General features: G+C 47.2%; 1 protein-coding gene across 1 annotated transcript in view; it reads left to right on the top strand.

Moving 5' to 3' along the window:
• Positions 1–18,916, top strand: part of LOC127924292 (anoctamin-1-like) — a gene marked incomplete at its 5' end in the record, with an annotated part of 41,594 nt that overhangs the window by 20,447 nt on the left and 2,231 nt on the right. Inside the window, one exon of the mRNA XM_052508872.1 lies at positions 17,848–17,953. Coding sequence (XP_052364832.1) covers positions 17,848–17,953 — 106 coding nt within the window. The remainder of the gene's footprint in view (positions 1–17,847; positions 17,954–18,916) is intronic.

The following is an 18,916-nucleotide window of genomic DNA, read 5'->3' as shown; positions in this document are numbered from 1 at the left end:
CCACACAGGACCACATACTGGGAACTAGAGAAGGTAGGGGAGCAACATGCTCTACCAACTGGACCACACAGGACCACATACTGGGAACTAGAGAAGCTGGGGGAGCAACATGCTCTACCAACTGGACCACACAGGACCACATACTGGGAACTAGAGAAGCTGGGGGAGCAACATGCTCTACCAACTGGACCACACAGGACCACATACTGGGAACTAGAGAAGCTGGGGGAGCAACATGCTCTACCAACTGGACCACACAGGACCACATACTGGGAACTAGAGAAGCTGGGGGAGCAACATGCTCTACCAACTGGACCACACAGGACCACATACTGGGAACTAGAGAAGCTGGGGGAGCAACATGCTCTACCAACTGGACCACACAGGACCACATACTGGGAACTAGAGAAGCTGGGGGAGCAACATGCTCTACCAACTGGACCACACAGGACCACATACTGGGAACTAGAGAAGGTAGGGGAGCAACATGCTCTACCAACTGGACCACACAGGACCACATACTGGGAACTAGAGAAGCTGGGGGAGCAACATGCTCTACCAACTGGACCACAGGACCACATACTGGGAACTAGAGAAGCTGGGGAGCAACATGCTCTTTGGCTCTGGACCACACAGGACCACATACTGGGAACTAGAGAAGCTGGGGGGCTTTATCAGCGGGGGAATGATATCAGGCGTGCACCACGTTTTCTGGCAAAGGGGCTCACTTGGAAATTGGCTGTGTGTGTGTGTGTGTGTGTGTGTGTGTGTGTGTGTGTGTGTGTGTGTGTGTGTGTGTGTGTGTGTGTGTGTGTGTGTGTGTGTGTGTGTGTGTGTGTGTGTGTGTGTGTGTGTGTGTGTGTGTGTGTGTGTGTGTGTGTGGTGGGAATTGGCTGACCCTTGTTTTTTGCAGATTTGAGCCCTGTTCCCCAGAGATACTAGGAGAAATCAGTCCAACTTCCTCTGGTACTGTCACTCATCTAGAGGAAATACAGTGATCTCCAACAGTATGGAGACAGGGACCCATGTTGGTTGTTTTGGCTCTGTACTCAGCACTCATCTAGAGGAAATACAGTGATCTCCAACAGTATGGAGACAGGGACCCATGTTGGTTGTTTTGGCTCTGTACTCCAGCACTCATCTAGAGGGAAATACAGTGATCTCCAACAGTATGGAGACAGGGACCCATGTTGGTTGTTTTGGCTCTGTACTCCAGCACTCATCTAGAGGAAATACAGTGATCTCCAACAGTATGGAGACAGGGACCCATGTTGGTTGTTTTGGCTCTGTACTCCAGCACTCATCTAGAGGAAATACAGTGATCTCCAACAGTATGGAGACAGGGACCCATGTTGGTTGTTTTGGCTCTGTACTCCAGCACTCATCTCATCTCATCAGCACTCACTCATAGGACAAATTCACTTGTGTATTAAAGTAGTCAAACGTTTAGTATTCAGTCCTATATTCCCAGCACGCAATGATTACAACAAGCTTGTGACTTTACAAACTTGTTGGATGCATTGGCTGTTTGCTTTGTTGTATTCTGGGCGGCAGGGAAGCCTAGTGGTTAGAACGTGGTTAGATATGTTTCTAAGCACTTCTACGTTAATGTGGATGTTACCATGGCTATGGATAATCCTGAATGAATCGTGAATAATTATGAGTGAGAAAGACACAAAGATCATACCTACAAGACATGCTAACCTCGCACCATTACAATAACAGGGGAGGTTAGCATATCATACCTCCCAAGACATGCTAACCTCTCACCATTGCAGTAACAGGGGAGGTTAGCATTATTATGTCTAACTTTCTGATTCATCTTTATTTACCATTAATTTCTATTGGACACAAAATAATCTGAAACGCAACCAAAACCAACAGTGAATGCATCCAACAAGTTTGTAGAATCATAAGTTTCATGTAATCAAATTGTAGTTGTCATGAGGCTATATACAGGGGCTACCGGTACAGAGTCAATGTGGAGGCTATATCAGGGGGTACCGGTACAGAGTCAATGTGGAGGCTATATACAGGGGTACCAGTACAGAGTCAATGTGGAGGCTATATACAGGGGTACCAGTACAGAGTCAATGTGGAGGCTATATACAGGGGTACCGGTACAGAGTCAATGTGGAGGCTATATACAGGGGTACAGTACAGAGTCAATGTGGAGGCTAACCTCTACCGGTACAGAGTCAATGTGGAGGCTATTTATACAGGGGTACCGGTACAGAGTCAATGTGGAGGCTATAATAACAGGGGGGTACTGGCACAGAGTCAATGTGGAGGCTATAGACAGGGTGTTACAGTACAGAGTCAATGTGGAGGCTATATACAGGGGGTACCGGTACAGAGTCAATATGGAGGCTATATACAGGGGATACCGGTACAGAGTCAGTGTGGAGGCTATATACAGGGGACATACCTCTACAGAGTCAATGGGAGGCTATATACAGGGGTACCAGTACAGAGTCAATGTGGAGGCATATACATTTACCAGTACAGAGTCAATGTGGAGGCTATATACAGGCGGTACCGGTACAGAGTCAATGTGGAGGCTATATACAGGGGTAGAATCAGTACAGAGTCAATGTGGAGGCTATATACAGGGGGTACCAGTACAGAGTCAATGTGGAGGCTATATACAGGGGTACCAGTACAGAGTCAATGTGGAGGCTATATACAGGGGGTACCGGTACAGAGTCAATGTGGAGGCTATATACAGGGGTACCAGTACAGAGTCAATGTGGAGGCTATATACAGGGTGTACCGGTACAGAGTCAATGTGGAGGCTATATACAGGGGTTACCGGTACAGAGTCAATGTGGAGGCTATATACATGGTTTTACGGTACAGAGTCAATGTGGAGGCTATATACAGGGGGTACCAGTACAGAGTCAATGTGGAGGCTTTATACAGGGGGTACCGGTACAGAGTCAATGTGGAGGCTTTATACAGGGTGTTACGGTACAGAGTCCATGTGGAGGCTATATACAGGGTTTTACGGTACAGAGTCAATGTGGAGGCTATATACAGGGGTACAGTACAGAGTCAATGTGGAGGCTATATACAGGGGGTACCGGCACAGAGTCAATGTGGGGGCTATATACAGGGGGTACCGGCACAGAGTCAATATGGAGGCTATATACAGGGGTACCAGTACAGAGTCAATGTGGATGCTATATACAAGGGGTTACGGTACAGAGTCAATGAGGAGGCTATATACAGGGGGTACCGGTACAGAGTCAATGTGGAGGCTATATACAGGGGTACCGGTACAGAGTCAATGTGGAGGCTATATACAGGGTATTACGGTACAGAGTCAATGAGGAGACTATATACAGGGTGTACCGGTACAGAGTCAATGTGGAGGTTATATACAGGGGTACCGGTACAGAGTCAATGTGGAGGCTATATACAGGGGTACCGGTACCTTGGATTAGCTGTTCATGAGTCTTATGGCTTGGGGGTAGAAACTATTAACAAGCCTTTTGGATCTAGACTTGGCGCTGGAGTCTTTGACAATTTTTAGGTCAATCCCTCTGAGGTGTCCTGGATGTACTGGGCTGTACCACTACCCTCTGTTGTGCCCTGTGGTCGGGGCCAGGCAGTTGCCATATACAGGCAGTGATGCAACCAGTCAGGATGCTCTCGATGGTGCAGCTGTAGAACCTTTAGAGGATCTGAGGACCCATGCCAAATCTTTTCAGTCTCCTGACTGGGAATAGGTTTTGTCGTGCCCTCTTCACGACTGTCTTGGTGTGCTTGGACCATGTTAGTTTGTTGGTGATGTGGAGTCAAGGAACTTGAAGCTCTTAACCTGCTCCACTGCAGCCCATGAGAATGGGGAGTGCTCTGTCCAGGGGTTTGTAGTCCACAATCATCTCCTTAGTCTTGATCACATTGAGGAAGAGGTTGTTATCCTGGCACCACACTGCCAGGTCTCTGACCTCCTCCCTATAGGCTGTCTCATCGTTGTCGGTGATCAAGCCTACCACTGGTGTGTCACCGGTACAGAGTAATGATGGTGTTGGAGTCGTGCCTGGCCGTGCAGTCATGAGTGAACTGGGACTACATGAGCATGGGGTTACCCTGAGAGGTCCCTGTGTTGAGGATCAGCGTGGCGGATGTGTTGTTACCTCCCCTCATCACCTGGGGAGGCCCGTCAGGAAGTCCAGGATCAGAGTTGCAGAGGGAGGTGTTTAGTCCCAGAGTCCTTAGCTTAGTGAGAGCTTTGAGGCTACCATGGTGTTGAATGCTGAGCCGTAGTTAATGAATAGCATTCTCACATAGGTGTTCCTTTTGTCCAGGTGTGGAGTGCAATAGAGATTGCATCATCTGTGGATCTGTTGGGAGGTATGCACATTGGAGTGGGTCTAGGGTTTCTGGGATAATGGTACGATGTGAGCCATGACCAGCCTTTCAAAGCACTTCATGGATACATACGTGGGCTACGGGTCAGTAGTCATTTAGACAGGTTACCTTAGTGTTCTTGGGCACAGGGACTATGGTGGTCTGCTTGAAACATGTTAGTATTAGACTCCGACAGGGAGAGGTTGAAAATGTCAGTGAAGACCCTTGGGTGGTCAGCACATGCTCAGAGTGGAGGCCTGATAATCCGTCTGGCCCTGCGGCCTTGTGAATGTTGACCTGTTTAACCTGTTACTCCTACCCCCTACTTTTTCGAACATTCTGTAAAAATCGCGCAACATTTCAGCGGGCTGCTCATGCCAGGAATATAGTATATGCATATGATTAGTATGTGTGGATAGAAAACACTCAGACGTTTATAAAACTGGTTAAATCACGGCTGTGACTATAACAGAACGTGCGTTTCATCGAAAAGCGCAGGAAAATCTGATAACTGAAAATGGAAATATATATCCATCCGCCACTTCAACCCATTGATAAATACGAACCACAATAAATGGGGCTGAGGTTGCAATACCTACAGCTTCCACACGATGTCAACAGTCTTGTCATTTGCCTAGGCTTTGTTTCTTGGTCAAACGAAGAAGAGACAAGCCATTTGTTCAATCCTCCGACCGGATATTTTGGTTGAGATTTACCCGGACATTATTTCCAGACGGACAGCTAAAGAATATACTTCAGTGATCAATTTGATCGATTAACGTTTACTAATACCTAAAGTTGCATTACAAAAGTATTTCAAGTGTTTTGTGAAAGTTTATTGTCGACTTTTTTAATTTTAAAAATGACGTTACGTTATAAGACGCTATTTTTTTTTGCTTATCACACAGTCTTCAGAGATCAATATCTAGGCTATATATGGACCGATTTAATCGGGGGTAAAAGACCCAATAGTGATTATGGGACATCTAGGGGTGCCAACAAAGAAGATGGTCAAAGGTAATGAATGTTTTATATTTTATTTGTGCGGTTTGTGTAGCGGCACAGCTAATTATTTTGTTTAGGCTATATACTTTTGGGGTGTTACATGCTATCAGATAATAGCTTCTCATGCTTTCGCCGAAAAGCATTTTAAAAATCAACTTGTTGCCTGGATTCACAACGAGTGTAGCTTTAATTCAATACCCTGCATGTGTATTTTAATGAACGTTTGAGTTTTAACTAGTACTATTAGTTTAGCGTGTGCGCATTTGCATTTCAGATGTCTAGATGGGACGCCTGCGGTCAGGTAGAGCAAGAGGTTAAAGGTCTTACTCACATCGGCGGAGAGCGTGATCACACAGTCGTTCCAAACAGCTGATGCGCTCATACGTGTTTCAGTGTTACTTTCCTCGAGCGAGCATAGAAGTAATTTAGCTTGTCTGGTAGACTCGTGTCACTGGGCAGCTCTCAGCACTGTGCTTCCCTTTGTAGTCTGTAATAGTTTACAAGCCCTGCCACATCTGATGAGCATGGGGTTTAGAAACGATTCAATCAATCACTGTTTGGACGCTTTGCCTGTTTGATGGTTCGCTGAGGTCTTTGCAGGATTTTTATAAACCTTCCGGGTTAGATGTCACGCCCTTTAAAGCGACAGCTCTTCCCTTTAGCTCAGTGTGGATGTTGCCCTGGTGGTATGTACGTATGGTCACTGTGGGGAAGGCGTCATCCATGCACTTATTGATGAAGCCAGTGACTGATGTAGCTGTACTCCTTAATGCCATCGGAAGAATCCCTGAACATATTCCAGTCTGCTAGCAAAACAGTTCTGTAGTTTAGCATCTGCTTCATCTGACTGCTTTCATATTGACAGACCACTGGTGCTTCCTGCTTTGGTTTTGCTTGTAAGCAGGAATCAGGATGGAGTTATGGTCAGATTTGGGTGAAGGAACTTGACGCTCTTAACCTGCTCCACTGCATCTCTGTGTGATGAGAATGGGGTCAGTGTTTTCCTTTTCCTGTAGTCTACAATCATCTAACATGCTGATAGAAATTAGGAAGAGGTTGTTTCCTTTCATTAAAGTCCCAGCCACTAGGTGTCCCCCTCCACTGATGTCCCCCTCCACTAGTCTGTCCCCCCACTAGGTGTCCCCCCCACTAGGTGTCCCCCTCCACTAGGTGTCCCCCCCCACTAGGTGTCCCCCTCCACTAGCATGTCCCCCCACTAGCGTGTCCCCCTCCATTGTCCCCCTCCAGAGGTGTCTCCACTAGGGACGCCTCCACTAGGTGTCCCCCTCCACTAGGTCTTACTCCACATCCCCCTGCTAGGTGTCCCCCCTCCACTAGGTGTCCCCCCACTAGGTGCCGGTGTCCCCCTCCACTAGGTGTCCCCCTCCACTAGGTGTCCCCCTCACTGTGTCCCCCCACTAGGTGAGCCCCTCCATAGAAGTAATTCCACTAGCTTGTCCCCCCACTAGGTCCCCCACTGGGCCCCCCACTGGGCTGTCGCCCCCCTTTGTGTCTGTAATAGGTTACCCCCAAGCCCTGCCACACTAGGTGTCCCCCCACTAGGTGTCCCCCCAGTAGGTTCCCAATCACTGTATCCCCCCACATTTAACCCCATGCTGTCCCCCACTAGGTTCAAGTTTCCTTTCACTAGGTGCCCCCCCACTAGGTGTCCCCCTCTGGATAAGTGTTTTCCTGTTTGCTTATGGCCGTATTTAGTTCAGTGGTCTAAGTAACAGCATCGGTTTGTGGTGCTACAAAGAATATAGATAAACTCTCTTGGTAAATAATGTGGTCTACAGCTTATCTTCAGAAACTCTACCTCAGGTGTGAGCAGTTGTTTACAAAACCTCAAGACCTCCTTAGATTTCATGCACCAGCAGTTGTTTACAAATATACATAGACCTCCGCCCCGTGTCTTACCAGAGGCCGGTGGTCTATCCTGCCGATAGTGTTTAACCTGCCAGCTGTATTTTGTTAATTTCGTCGTTTAGCCACGACTCGGTGAAACATAAGATATTCCAGTTTTTAATGTCCCGTTGATAAACGTGATCGTAGTTCGTCTATTTTATTTTCCATTGATTGTACGTTGGCTAATAGGACCGATGGTAAAGGGAGATTAACCGCTCGCCGTCGGATCCTTACAAGGCACTCAGACCTTCGTCCCCGATATCTCTGTCTCTTTCTCCTGCCAATGATGGGGATGGGGGCCCTGTCGGGCATCTGGGTGCCTTACCTACCCGTCCGACTCGTCTGGAGTAAATCCTACCCGTCCAACTTGTCTGGAGTAAATCCTACCCGTCCGACTCGTCTGGAGTAAATCCTACCCGTCCGACTCGTCTGGAGTAAATCCTACCCGTCCGACTCGTTAAAGGAAAAGGTTTCCTCCAGTACGGGTTGAGTAATCGCTGTCCTGATATCTAGAAGCTCTTTTCAGTCATAAGACACGGTGGCAGAAACATTATGTTCAAGTTAAGTTACAAATAACGCAAAAACACGCACAATGGCACAGTTGGTTAGGAGATCGTAAAACGGCAGCCATCTCCTCCGGTGACGAAACTCATTGCTTATGGAACCAAATACTAAACTTTTGAGTATTACAAATATAAGTGAATTTGTCCGAAGATTTTGGTCCTCTAAATTGGGGGACTATGTACAAAAAGTGGTGTAATTTCTAAACGATTCACCGAATATGGATGAAAATACCTCAAATTAGAGCTTGATATCTACACTTTAACCTCATAGTAATTATATCATTTAAAATCCAAAGTGCTGGAGTACAGAGCCAAAATAACAACAAATAAATCGCTGTCCCAATACTTCTGGAGAGCTCTGTATTATTGAATGAGTGTGTGTCTGTTCTATTTTTGACATGGTCAGTATTGTGATAACCAAACATGGAGGCAGCCAGAGGATCATTGAGGTGATGTCTTTTTCAGGGAAACAGATCTGTGTGTGTGTGTGTGAGGGGGGACTCCCAGGGAGAGGCTCCCAGGGAGAGGCAGGGGCCTGAGGGCAGATAGAGTGTAGGGTGGCTGGGTGAATAGGAGCCAGTCTCACACATTCCTGCTCCATGCCTGTATATGGCCATACACCAGGACCAGTCTGTCTCTATGATGTTTTCCTAATTCAATACAGCCAATCAAACGTTCAGAGGAAATTCAACTTGGCTTTGATGTCCATTCTGACAAAAATAGTTTCTCTGTTTTCATCCGTCTGTCTGACCTGCCGTAGTGACTCTAGCGACTCTAGATGTTTCATAGGTGAAACCCAGTTTCTAATTGAAACATTAAACTGGCTGTTATTGTGCTTTATGGTTCTGTATTATTATATTATATATTATTATATTATTATATTATGGTTCTCTAGCCACGGTCCTCTAGCCACGGTCCTCTAGCCACGGTCCTCTAGCCACGGTCCTCTAGCCACGGTCCTCTAGCCACGGTCCTCTAGCCACGGTCCTCTAGCCACGGTCCTCTAGCCACAGTCCTCGAGCCACAGTCCTCTAGCCACGGTCCTCTAGCCACGGTCCTCTAGCCACAGTCCTCGAGCCACAGTCCTCTAGCCACGGTCCTCTAGCCACGGTCCTCTAGCCACAGTCCTCGAGCCACGGTCCTCTAGCCACGGTCCTCTAGCCACGGTCCTCTAGCCACGTCCTCTAGCCACAGTCCTCTAGCCACGGTCCTCTAGCCACGGTCCTCTAGCCACGGTCCTCTAGCCACGGTCCTCTAGCCACGGTCCTCTAGCCACGGTTCTCATTAATAACATGGTTGTGTAGAGGGGTACTGAGGGGCATCATTAATAGCATGGTTGTATAGAGGATATAGCATGGTTGTATAGAGGATAGAGGGGTACTGAGGGGCATCATTAATAACATGGTTGTATAGAGGGGTACTGAGGGGCATCATTAATAGCATGGTTGTATAGAGGGGTACTGAGGGGCATCATTAATAGCATGGTTGTATAGAGGATATAACATGGTTGTATAGAGGGGTACTGAGGGGCATCATTAATAACATGGTTGTATAGAGGGGTACTGAGGGGCATCATTAATAACATGGTTGTATAGAGGACATAACATGGTTGTATAGAGGATATAACATGGTTGTATAGAGGGGTACTGAGGGGCATCATTAATAACATGGTTGTATAGAGGACATAACATGGTTGTATAGAGGATATAACATGGTTGTATAGAGGGGTACTGAGGGGCATCATTAATAACATGGTTGTATAGAGGACATAACATGGTTGTATAGAGGGGTACTGAGGGGCATCATTAATAGCATGGTTGTATAGAGGATAGAGGGGTACTGAGGGTCATTAATATGGTTGTAAAAAGGATAGAGGGGTACTGTGGGGAATCATTAATAACATGGTTGTATAGAGGGGTACTGAGGGGCATTATTAATAACATGGTTGAATAGAGGGGTACTGAGGGGCATCATTAATAACATGGTTGTATAGAGGATATAACATGATTGGGGTACTGAGGGGAATCATTAATAACATGGTTGAATAGAGGGGTACTGAGGGGCATTATTAATAACATGGTTGAATAGAGGGGTACTGAGGGGCATCATTAATAACATGGTTGTATAGAGGGTTGTACTAGAGGGGATATCATGGTTGTTTAGAGGATATAACATGGTTGTATAAAGGATAGAGGGGTACTGAGGGGAATCATTAATAACATGGTTGTATAGAGGGGTACTGAGGGGCATCATTAATAACATGGTTGAATAGAGGGGTACTGAGGGGCATCATTAATAACATGGTTGTACTGAGGGGCATCATTAATAACATGGTTGTATAGAGGATAGAGGGGTACTGAGGGGCATCATTAATAACATGGTTGTATAGAGGGCATATTAATAACATGGGGTACTGAGGGGGCATCATTAATAACATGGTTGTATAGAGGGGTACTGAGGGGCATCATTAATAACATGGTTGTATAGAGGATAGAGGGGTACTGAGGGGCATCATTAATAACATGGTTGAATAGAGGGGTACTGAGGGGAATCATTAATAACATGGTTGTATAGAGGATAGAGGGGTACTGAGGGGCATCATTAATAACATGGTTGAATAGAGGGGTACTGAGGGGCATCATCATTAATAGACATGGTTGAATAGAGGATACTGAGGGGCATCATTAATAGCATGGTTGAATAGAGGGGTACTGAGGGGCATCATTAATAACATGGTTGAATAGAGGGGTACTGAGGGGCATCATTAATAGCATGGTTGAATAGAGGGGTACTGAGGGGCATCATTAATAACATGGTTGAATAGAGGGGTACTGAGGGGCATCATTAATAACATGGTTGAATAGAGGGGTACTGAGGGGCATCATTAATAGCATGGTTGAATAGAGGGGTACTGAGGGGCATCATTAATAACATGGTTGTATAGAGGGGTACTGAGGGGCATCATTAATAGCATGGTTGAATAGAGGGGTACTGAGGGGCATCATTAATAACATGGTTGTATAGAGGGGTACTGAGGGGCATCATTAATAACATGGTTGATAGAGGGGTAGAGGGGTTGAATAGAGGGGTACTGAGGGGCATCATTAATAACATGGTTGAATAGAGGGGTACTGAGGGGCATCATTAATAACATGGTTGAATAGAGGGGTACTGAGGGGCATCATTAATAACATGGTTGAATAGAGGGGTACTGAGGGGCATCATTAATAACATGGTTGTATAGAGGGTACTGAGGGGCATCATTAATAGCATGGTTGTATAGAGGGGTACTGAGGGGCATCATTAATAACATGGTTGTATAGAGGGGTACTGAGGGGCATCATTAATAATTATGGTTGAATAGAGGGGTACTGAGGGCATCATTAATAACATGGTTGAATAGAGGGGTACTGAGGGGCATCATTAATAACATGGTTGTATAGAGGGGTACTGAGGGTCTGCATCATTAATAACCTATGGTTGTATAGACTCTGTACTGACTACAGTCTGACATCATTAATAACCCCTATGGTCTGTATAGACTCTGTCCCCTAGACTACAGTCTGACCACCTCCATTATGACTCTGTCCCCTAGACTACTGAGGGACTACAGTCTGACCACCTCCATTATGACTCTGTCCCCTAGACTACAGTCTGACCTCCATTATGACTCTGTCCCCTAGACTACAGTCTGACCACCTGACCCTCCATTATGACTCTGTCCCCTAGACTACAGTCTGACCACTGACTCCCCCTATTATGACTCTGTCCCCTAGACTACAGTCTGACCACCTCCATTATGGCTCTGTCCCCTAGACTACAGTCTGACCACCTCCATTATGACTCCCCTAGACTACAGTCTGACCTCCATTATGACTCTGTCCCCTACACAGTCTGACCTCCATTATGACTCTGTCCCCTAGACTACAGTCTGACCACCTCCATTATGACTCTGTCCCCTAGACTACAGTCTGACCTCCATTATGACTCTGTCCCCTAGACTACAGTCTGACCTCCATTATGACTCTGTCCATACAGTCTGACCACCTCCATTATGACTCTGTCCCCTAGACTACAGTCTGACCATTATGACCTCCATTATGACTCTGTCCCCTAGACTACAGTCTGACCACCTCCATTATGACTCTGTCCCCTAGACTACAGTCTGACCACCTCCATTATGACTCTGTCCCCTAGACTACAGTCTGACCACCTCCATTATGACTCTGTCCCCTAGACTACAGTCTGACCACCTCCATTATGACTCTGTCCCCTACAGTCTGACAGTCTGTCCCCTACCAGTCTGACTCCATTATGACTCTGTCCCCTAGACTACAGTCTGACCAACTCCATTATGACTCTGTCCCCTAGACTACAGTCTGACCACCTCCATTATGACTCTGTCCCCTAGACTACAGTCTGCCCAACTCCATTATGACTCTGTCCCCTAGACTACAGTCTGACCTCCTCCATTATGACTCTGTCCCCTAGACTACAGTCTGCCCAACTCCATTATGACTCTGTCCCCTAGACTACAGTCTGACCTCCATTATGACTCTGTCCCCTAGACTACAGTCTGACCTCCATTATGACTCTGTCCCCTAGACTACAGTCTGACCACCTCCATTATGACTCTGTCCCCTAGACTACAGTCTGACCTCCATTATGACTCTGTCCCCTAGACTACAGTCTGACCTCCATTATGACTCTGTCCCCTAGACTACAGTCTGACCTCCATTATGGCTCTGTCCCCTAGACTACAGTCTGACCTCCATTATGACTCTGTCCCCTAGACTACAGTCTGACCTCCATTATGACTCTGTCCCCTAGACTACAGTCTGACCACCTCCATTATGACTCTGTCCCCTAGACTACAGTCTGACCACCTCCATTATGACTCTGTCCCCTAGACTACAGTCTGACCACCTCCATTATGACTCTGTCCCCTAGACTACAGTCTGACCACCTCCATTATGACTCTGTCCCCTAGACTACAGTCTGACCCATTATGACTCTGTCCCCTAGACTACAGTCTGACCACTCCATTATGACTCTGTCCCCTAGACTACAGTCTGACCACCTCCATTATGACTCTGTCCCCTAGACTACAGTCTGACCACCTCCATTATGACTACAGTCTGACCTCCATTATGACTCTGTCCCCTAGACTACAGTCTGACCACCTCCATTATGACTCTGTCCCCTAGACTACAGTCTGACCACCTCCATTATGACTCTGTCCCCTAGACTACAGTCTGACCTCCATTATGACTCTGTCCCCTAGACTACAGTCTGACCACCTCCATTATGACTCTGTCCCCTAGACTACAGTCTGACCTCCATTATGACTCTGTCCCCTAGACTACAGTCTACATTATGTCTGTCCCCTACCAGTCTGACTCCATTATGACTCTGTCCCCTAGACTACATTATGTCTGACCAGTCTGACTCCATTATGACTCTGTCCCCTAGACTACAGTCTGACCCCATCCATTATGACTCTGTCCCCTAGACTACAGTCTGACCACCTCCATTATGACTCTGTCCCCTAGACTACAGTCTGACCTCCATTATGACCATCCCCTAGACTACAGTCTGACCACTCCATTATGACTCCCCTAGACTACAGTCTGACCATTATGACTCTGTCCCCTAGACTACAGTCTGACCTCCATTATGACTCTGTCCCCTAGACTACAGTCTGACCTCCTCCATTATGACTCTGTCCCCTACAGTCTGACCACCTCCATTATGACTCCCTGACTACAGTCTGACCTCCATTATGACTCTGTCCCCTAGACTACAGTCTGACCACCTCCATTATGACTCTGTCCCCTAGACTACAGTCTGACCACCTCCATTATGACTCTGTCCCCTAGACTACAGTCTGACCACCTCCATTATGACTCTGTCCCCTAGACTACAGTCTGACCACCTCCATTATGACTCTGTCCCCTAGACTACAGTCTGACCACCATTATGACTCTGTCCCCTAGACTACAGTCTGACCTCCATTATGACTCTGTCCCCTAGACTACAGTCTGACCTCCATTATGACTCTGTCCCCTAGACTACAGTCTGACCTCCATTATGACTCTGTCCCCTAGACTACAGTCTGACCTCCATTATGACTCTGTCCCCTAGACTACAGTCTGACCTCCATTATGACTCTGTCCCCTAGACTACAGTCTGACCTCCCCCTATTATGACTCTGTCCCCTAGACTACAGTCTGACCTCCATTATGACTCTGTCCCCTAGACTACAGTCTGACCTCCATTATGACTCTGTCCCCTAGACTACAGTCTGACCACCTCCATTATGACTCTGTCCCCTAGACTACAGTCTGACCTCCATTATGACTCTGTCCCCTAGACTACAGTCTGACCACCTCCATTATGACTCTGTCCCCTACAGTCTGACTCCATTATGACTCTGTCCCCTAGACTACAGTCTGACCACCTCCATTATGACTCTGTCCCCTAGACTACAGTCTGACCACCTCCATTATGGCTCTGTCCCCTAGACTACAGTCTGACCACCTCCATTATGACTCTGTCCCCTAGACTACAGTCTGACCTCCATTATGACTCTGTCCCCTAGACTACAGTCTGACCACCTCCATTATGACTCTGTCCCCTAGACTACAGTCTGACCTCCATTATGACTCTGTCCCCTAGACTACAGTCTGACCACCTCCATTATGACTCTGTTCCCTAGACTACAGTCTGACCACCTCCATTATGACTCTGTCCCCTAGACTACAGTCTGACCACCTCCATTATGACTCTGTCCCCTAGACTACAGTCTGCCCACCTCCATTATGACTCTGTCCCCTAGACTACAGTCTGACCTCCATTATGACTCTGTCCCCTTATGACCTCCATTATGACTCTGTCCCCTAGACTACAGTCTGACCTCCATTATGACTCTGTCCCCTAGACTACAGTCTGACCACCTCCATTATGACTCTGTCCCCTAGACTACAGTCTGACCACTCTCCATTATGACTCCATGTCCCCTAGACTACAGTCTGACCTCCATTATGACTCTGTCCCCTAGACTACAGTCTGACCACCTCCATTATGACTCTGTCCCCTAGACTACAGTCTGACCACCTCCATTATGACTCTGTCCCCTAGACTACAGTCTGACCACCTCCATTATGACTCTGTCCCCTAGACTACAGTCTGACCTCCATTATGACAGACTACAGTCTGACCTCCATTATGACTCTGTCCCCTAGACTACAGTCTGACCTCCATTATGACTCTGTCCCCTAGACTACAGTCTGACCACCTCCATTATGACTCTGTCCCCTAGACTACAGTCTGACCACCTCCATTATGACTCTGTCCCCTAGACTACAGTCTGACCACCTCCATTATGACTCTGTCCCCTAGACTACAGTCTGACCACCTCCATTATGACTCTGTCCCCTAGACTACAGTCTGACCTCCATTATGACTCTGTCCCCTAGAGTCTGACCAGTCCTCCATTATGACTCTGTCCCCTAGACTACAGTCTGACCACCTCCATTATGACTCTGTCCCCTAGACTACAGTCTGCCCAACTCCATTATGACTCTGTCCCCTAGACTACAGTCTGACCACCTCCATTATGACTCTGTCCCCTAGACTACAGTCTGACCTCCATTATGACTCTGTCCCCTAGACTACAGTCTGACCTCCATTATGACTCTGTCCCCTAGACTACAGTCTGACCTCCATTATGACTCTGTCCCCTAGACTACAGTCTGCCCACCTCCATTATGACTCTGTCCCCTAGACTACAGTCTGACCACCTCCATTATGACTCTGTCCCCTAGACTACAGTCTGACCACCTCCATTATGACTCTGTCCCCTAGTCTGACTCTGTCCCCTACAGTCTGACCACCTCCATTATGACTCTGTCCCCTAGACTACAGTCTGACCTCCATTATGACTCTGTCCCCTAGACTACAGTCTGACCACCATTATGACTCTGTCCCCTGACTCCATTATGACTCTGTCCCCTAGACTACAGTCTGACCTCCATTATGACTCTGTCCCCTAGACTACAGTCTGACCTCCATTATGACTCTGTCCCCTAGACTACAGTCTGACCTCCATTATGACTCTGTCCCCTAGACTACAGTCTGACCTCCATTATGACTCTGTCCCCTAGACTACAGTCTGACCTCCATTATGACTCTGTCCCCTAGACTACAGTCTGACCACCTCCATTATGACTCTGTCCCCTAGACTACAGTCTGACCACCTCCATTATGACTCTGTCCCCTAGACTACAGTCTGACCACCTCCATTATGACTCTGTCCCCTAGACTACAGTCTGACCTCCATTATGACTCTGTCCCCTAGACTACAGTCTGACCACCTGACTCTGTCCCCTAGACTACAGTCTGACCACCTCCATTATGACTCTGTCCCCTAGACTACAGTCTGACCACCTCCATTATGACTCTGTCCCCTAGACTACAGTCTGACCACCTCCATTATGACTCTGTCCCCTAGACTACAGTCTGACCAGACCTCCATTATGACTCTGTCCCCTAGACTACAGTCTGACCTCCATTATGACTCTGTCCCCTAGACTACAGTCTGACCACCTCCATTATGACTCTGTCCCCTAGACTACAGTCTGACCACCTCCATTATGACTCTGTCCCCTAGACTACAGTCTGACCTCCATTATGGCTCTGTCCCCTAGACTACAGTCTGACCACCTCCATTATGACTCTGTCCCCTAGACTACAGTCTGACCACCTCCATTATGACTCTGTCCCCTAGACTACAGTCTGACCTCCATTATGACTCTGTCCCTAGACTACAGACTATTATGACAGTCTGACCACCTCCATTATGACTCTGTCCCCTAGACTACAGTCTGACCACCTCCATTATGACTCTGTCCCCTAGACTACAGTCTGACCACCTCCATTATGACTCTGTCCCTAGACTACAGTCTGACCACTCCATTATGACTCTGTCCCCTAGACTACAGTCTGACCTCTGTCCCCTAGACTACAGTCCCATTATGACTCTGTCCCCTAGACTACAGTCTGACCACCTCCATTATGACTCTGTCCCCTAGACTACAGTCTGCCCACCTCCATTATGACTCTGTCCCCTAGACTACAGTCTGACCACCTCCATTATGACTCTGTCCCCTAGACTACAGTCTGACCACCTCCATTATGACTCTGTCCCCTAGACTACAGTCTGACCACCTGTCCCCTATTACCACCTGACTCTGTCCCCTAGACTACAGTCTGACCACCTCCATTATGACTCTGTCCCCTAGACTACAGTCTGACCTCCATTATGACTCTGTCCCTAGACTACAGTCTGCCCACCTCCATTATGGCTCTGTCCCCTAGACTACAGTCTGACCACCTCCATTATGACTCTGTCCCCTAGACTACAGTCTGACCACCTCCATTATGACTCTGTCCCCTAGACTACAGTCTGACCACCTCCATTATGACTCTGTCCCCTAGACTACAGTCTGACCACCTCCATTATGACTCTGTTCCCTAGACTACAGTCTGACCACCTCCATTATGACTCTGTCCCCTAGACTACAGTCTGACCTCCTCCATTATGACTCTGTTCCCTAGACTACAGTCTGACCTCCATTATGACTCTGTCCCCTAGACTACAGTCTGACCACCTCCATGATGACTCTGTCCCCTAGACTACAGTCTGACCACCTCCATTATGACTCTGTCCCCTAGACTACAGTCTGACCACCTCCATTATGACTCTGTCCCCTAGACTACAGTCTGACCACCTCCATTATGACTCTGTCCCCTAGACTACAGTCTGACCACCTCCATTATGACTCTGTCCCCTAGACTACAGTCTGACCACCTCCATTATGACTCTGTCCCCTAGACTACAGTCTGACCTCCTCCATTATGACTCTGTTCCTAGAGGGGGTGTCTATCTGCTGTCTGCCTTAGAGAGATCACTAACATACCTAAGACCTCTAGTAACCCCCCTCCCAACCCCCAGGTATAAGGACTACAGAGAGCCTCCATGGTCAGCTGAAGCCTACCAGTTCTCTAAAACCTACTGGGCCGTCCTTGCTGCCAGACTGGCCTTCGTCATCCTGTTCCAGGTACAGTACCACAAATAACAGGGACACCTATGAACATTTAAACATTCCTTTAGTCAGGAGATATTCTGTATGTACAGTACCACAAATATCAGGGACACCTATGAACATTTAAACATTCCTTTAGTCAGGAGATATTCTGTATGTACAGTACCAGTCAAAAGTTTGGACACCTACTAGCCACCCTTTGCCTTGATGACAGCTTTGCAAACTCTTGGCATTCTCTCAACCAACTTTACCTGGAATGCTTTTCCAACATTCTTGAAGGAGTTCCCACTTTTGCTGAGCACTTGTTGGCTACTTTTCCTTCACTCTGCGGTCCAACTCATCCCAAACTATTTGAATTGGGTTGAGGTCAGGTGATTGTGGAGGCCAGGTCATCTGATGCAGCACCAGGTGTGGAGGTGTGTTGGGTCATTGTCCTGTTGAAAAACAAATGATAGTCCCACTGAACACAAACCAGATGGGATTGAGCATCGTTGCAGAATGCTCTGGTAGCCATGTTGGTTAAGTGTGCCTTGAATTCTAAGTCAATCACTGACCGTATCACCAGCAAAGCACCATCACACCTCCTCCTCCATGCTTCACGGTGGGAACCACACATGCGGAGATCATTGGTTCACCTACTCTGTCTCCCAAAGACACGGTTAGAACCAAAAATCTCAAATTTGGACTCATCACCAAAGGACAGATTTCAATCAGTCTGATGTCTATTGCTCATGTGTTTTGGCCCAATCAAGTCTCTTCTTCTCATTGGTGTCCTTTAGTAGTGGTTTTTTTGCAGCCATGAGGGCCTTGATTCACGCAGTCTCCTCTGAACAATTGTTGTTGAGATGTGTCTGTTACGTGAACTCTGTTACGTGAACTCTATTATTCTAAAATGTAGAAAATTGTAAAAAAAATAAAATAAACTTGAATGAGTAGAGTTGTCCAAACTGTTGACTGGTACTGTATGTAATATAAAAC

This window comes from Oncorhynchus keta, unplaced genomic scaffold (assembly GCF_023373465.1).
Source record: "Oncorhynchus keta strain PuntledgeMale-10-30-2019 unplaced genomic scaffold, Oket_V2 Un_contig_3917_pilon_pilon, whole genome shotgun sequence".
NCBI classification, from domain to species: domain Eukaryota; kingdom Metazoa; phylum Chordata; class Actinopteri; order Salmoniformes; family Salmonidae; genus Oncorhynchus; species Oncorhynchus keta.
The sequence above is the reverse complement of the archived record's forward strand: the minus strand, read 5'-3'. Positions and strand labels throughout refer to the sequence as shown.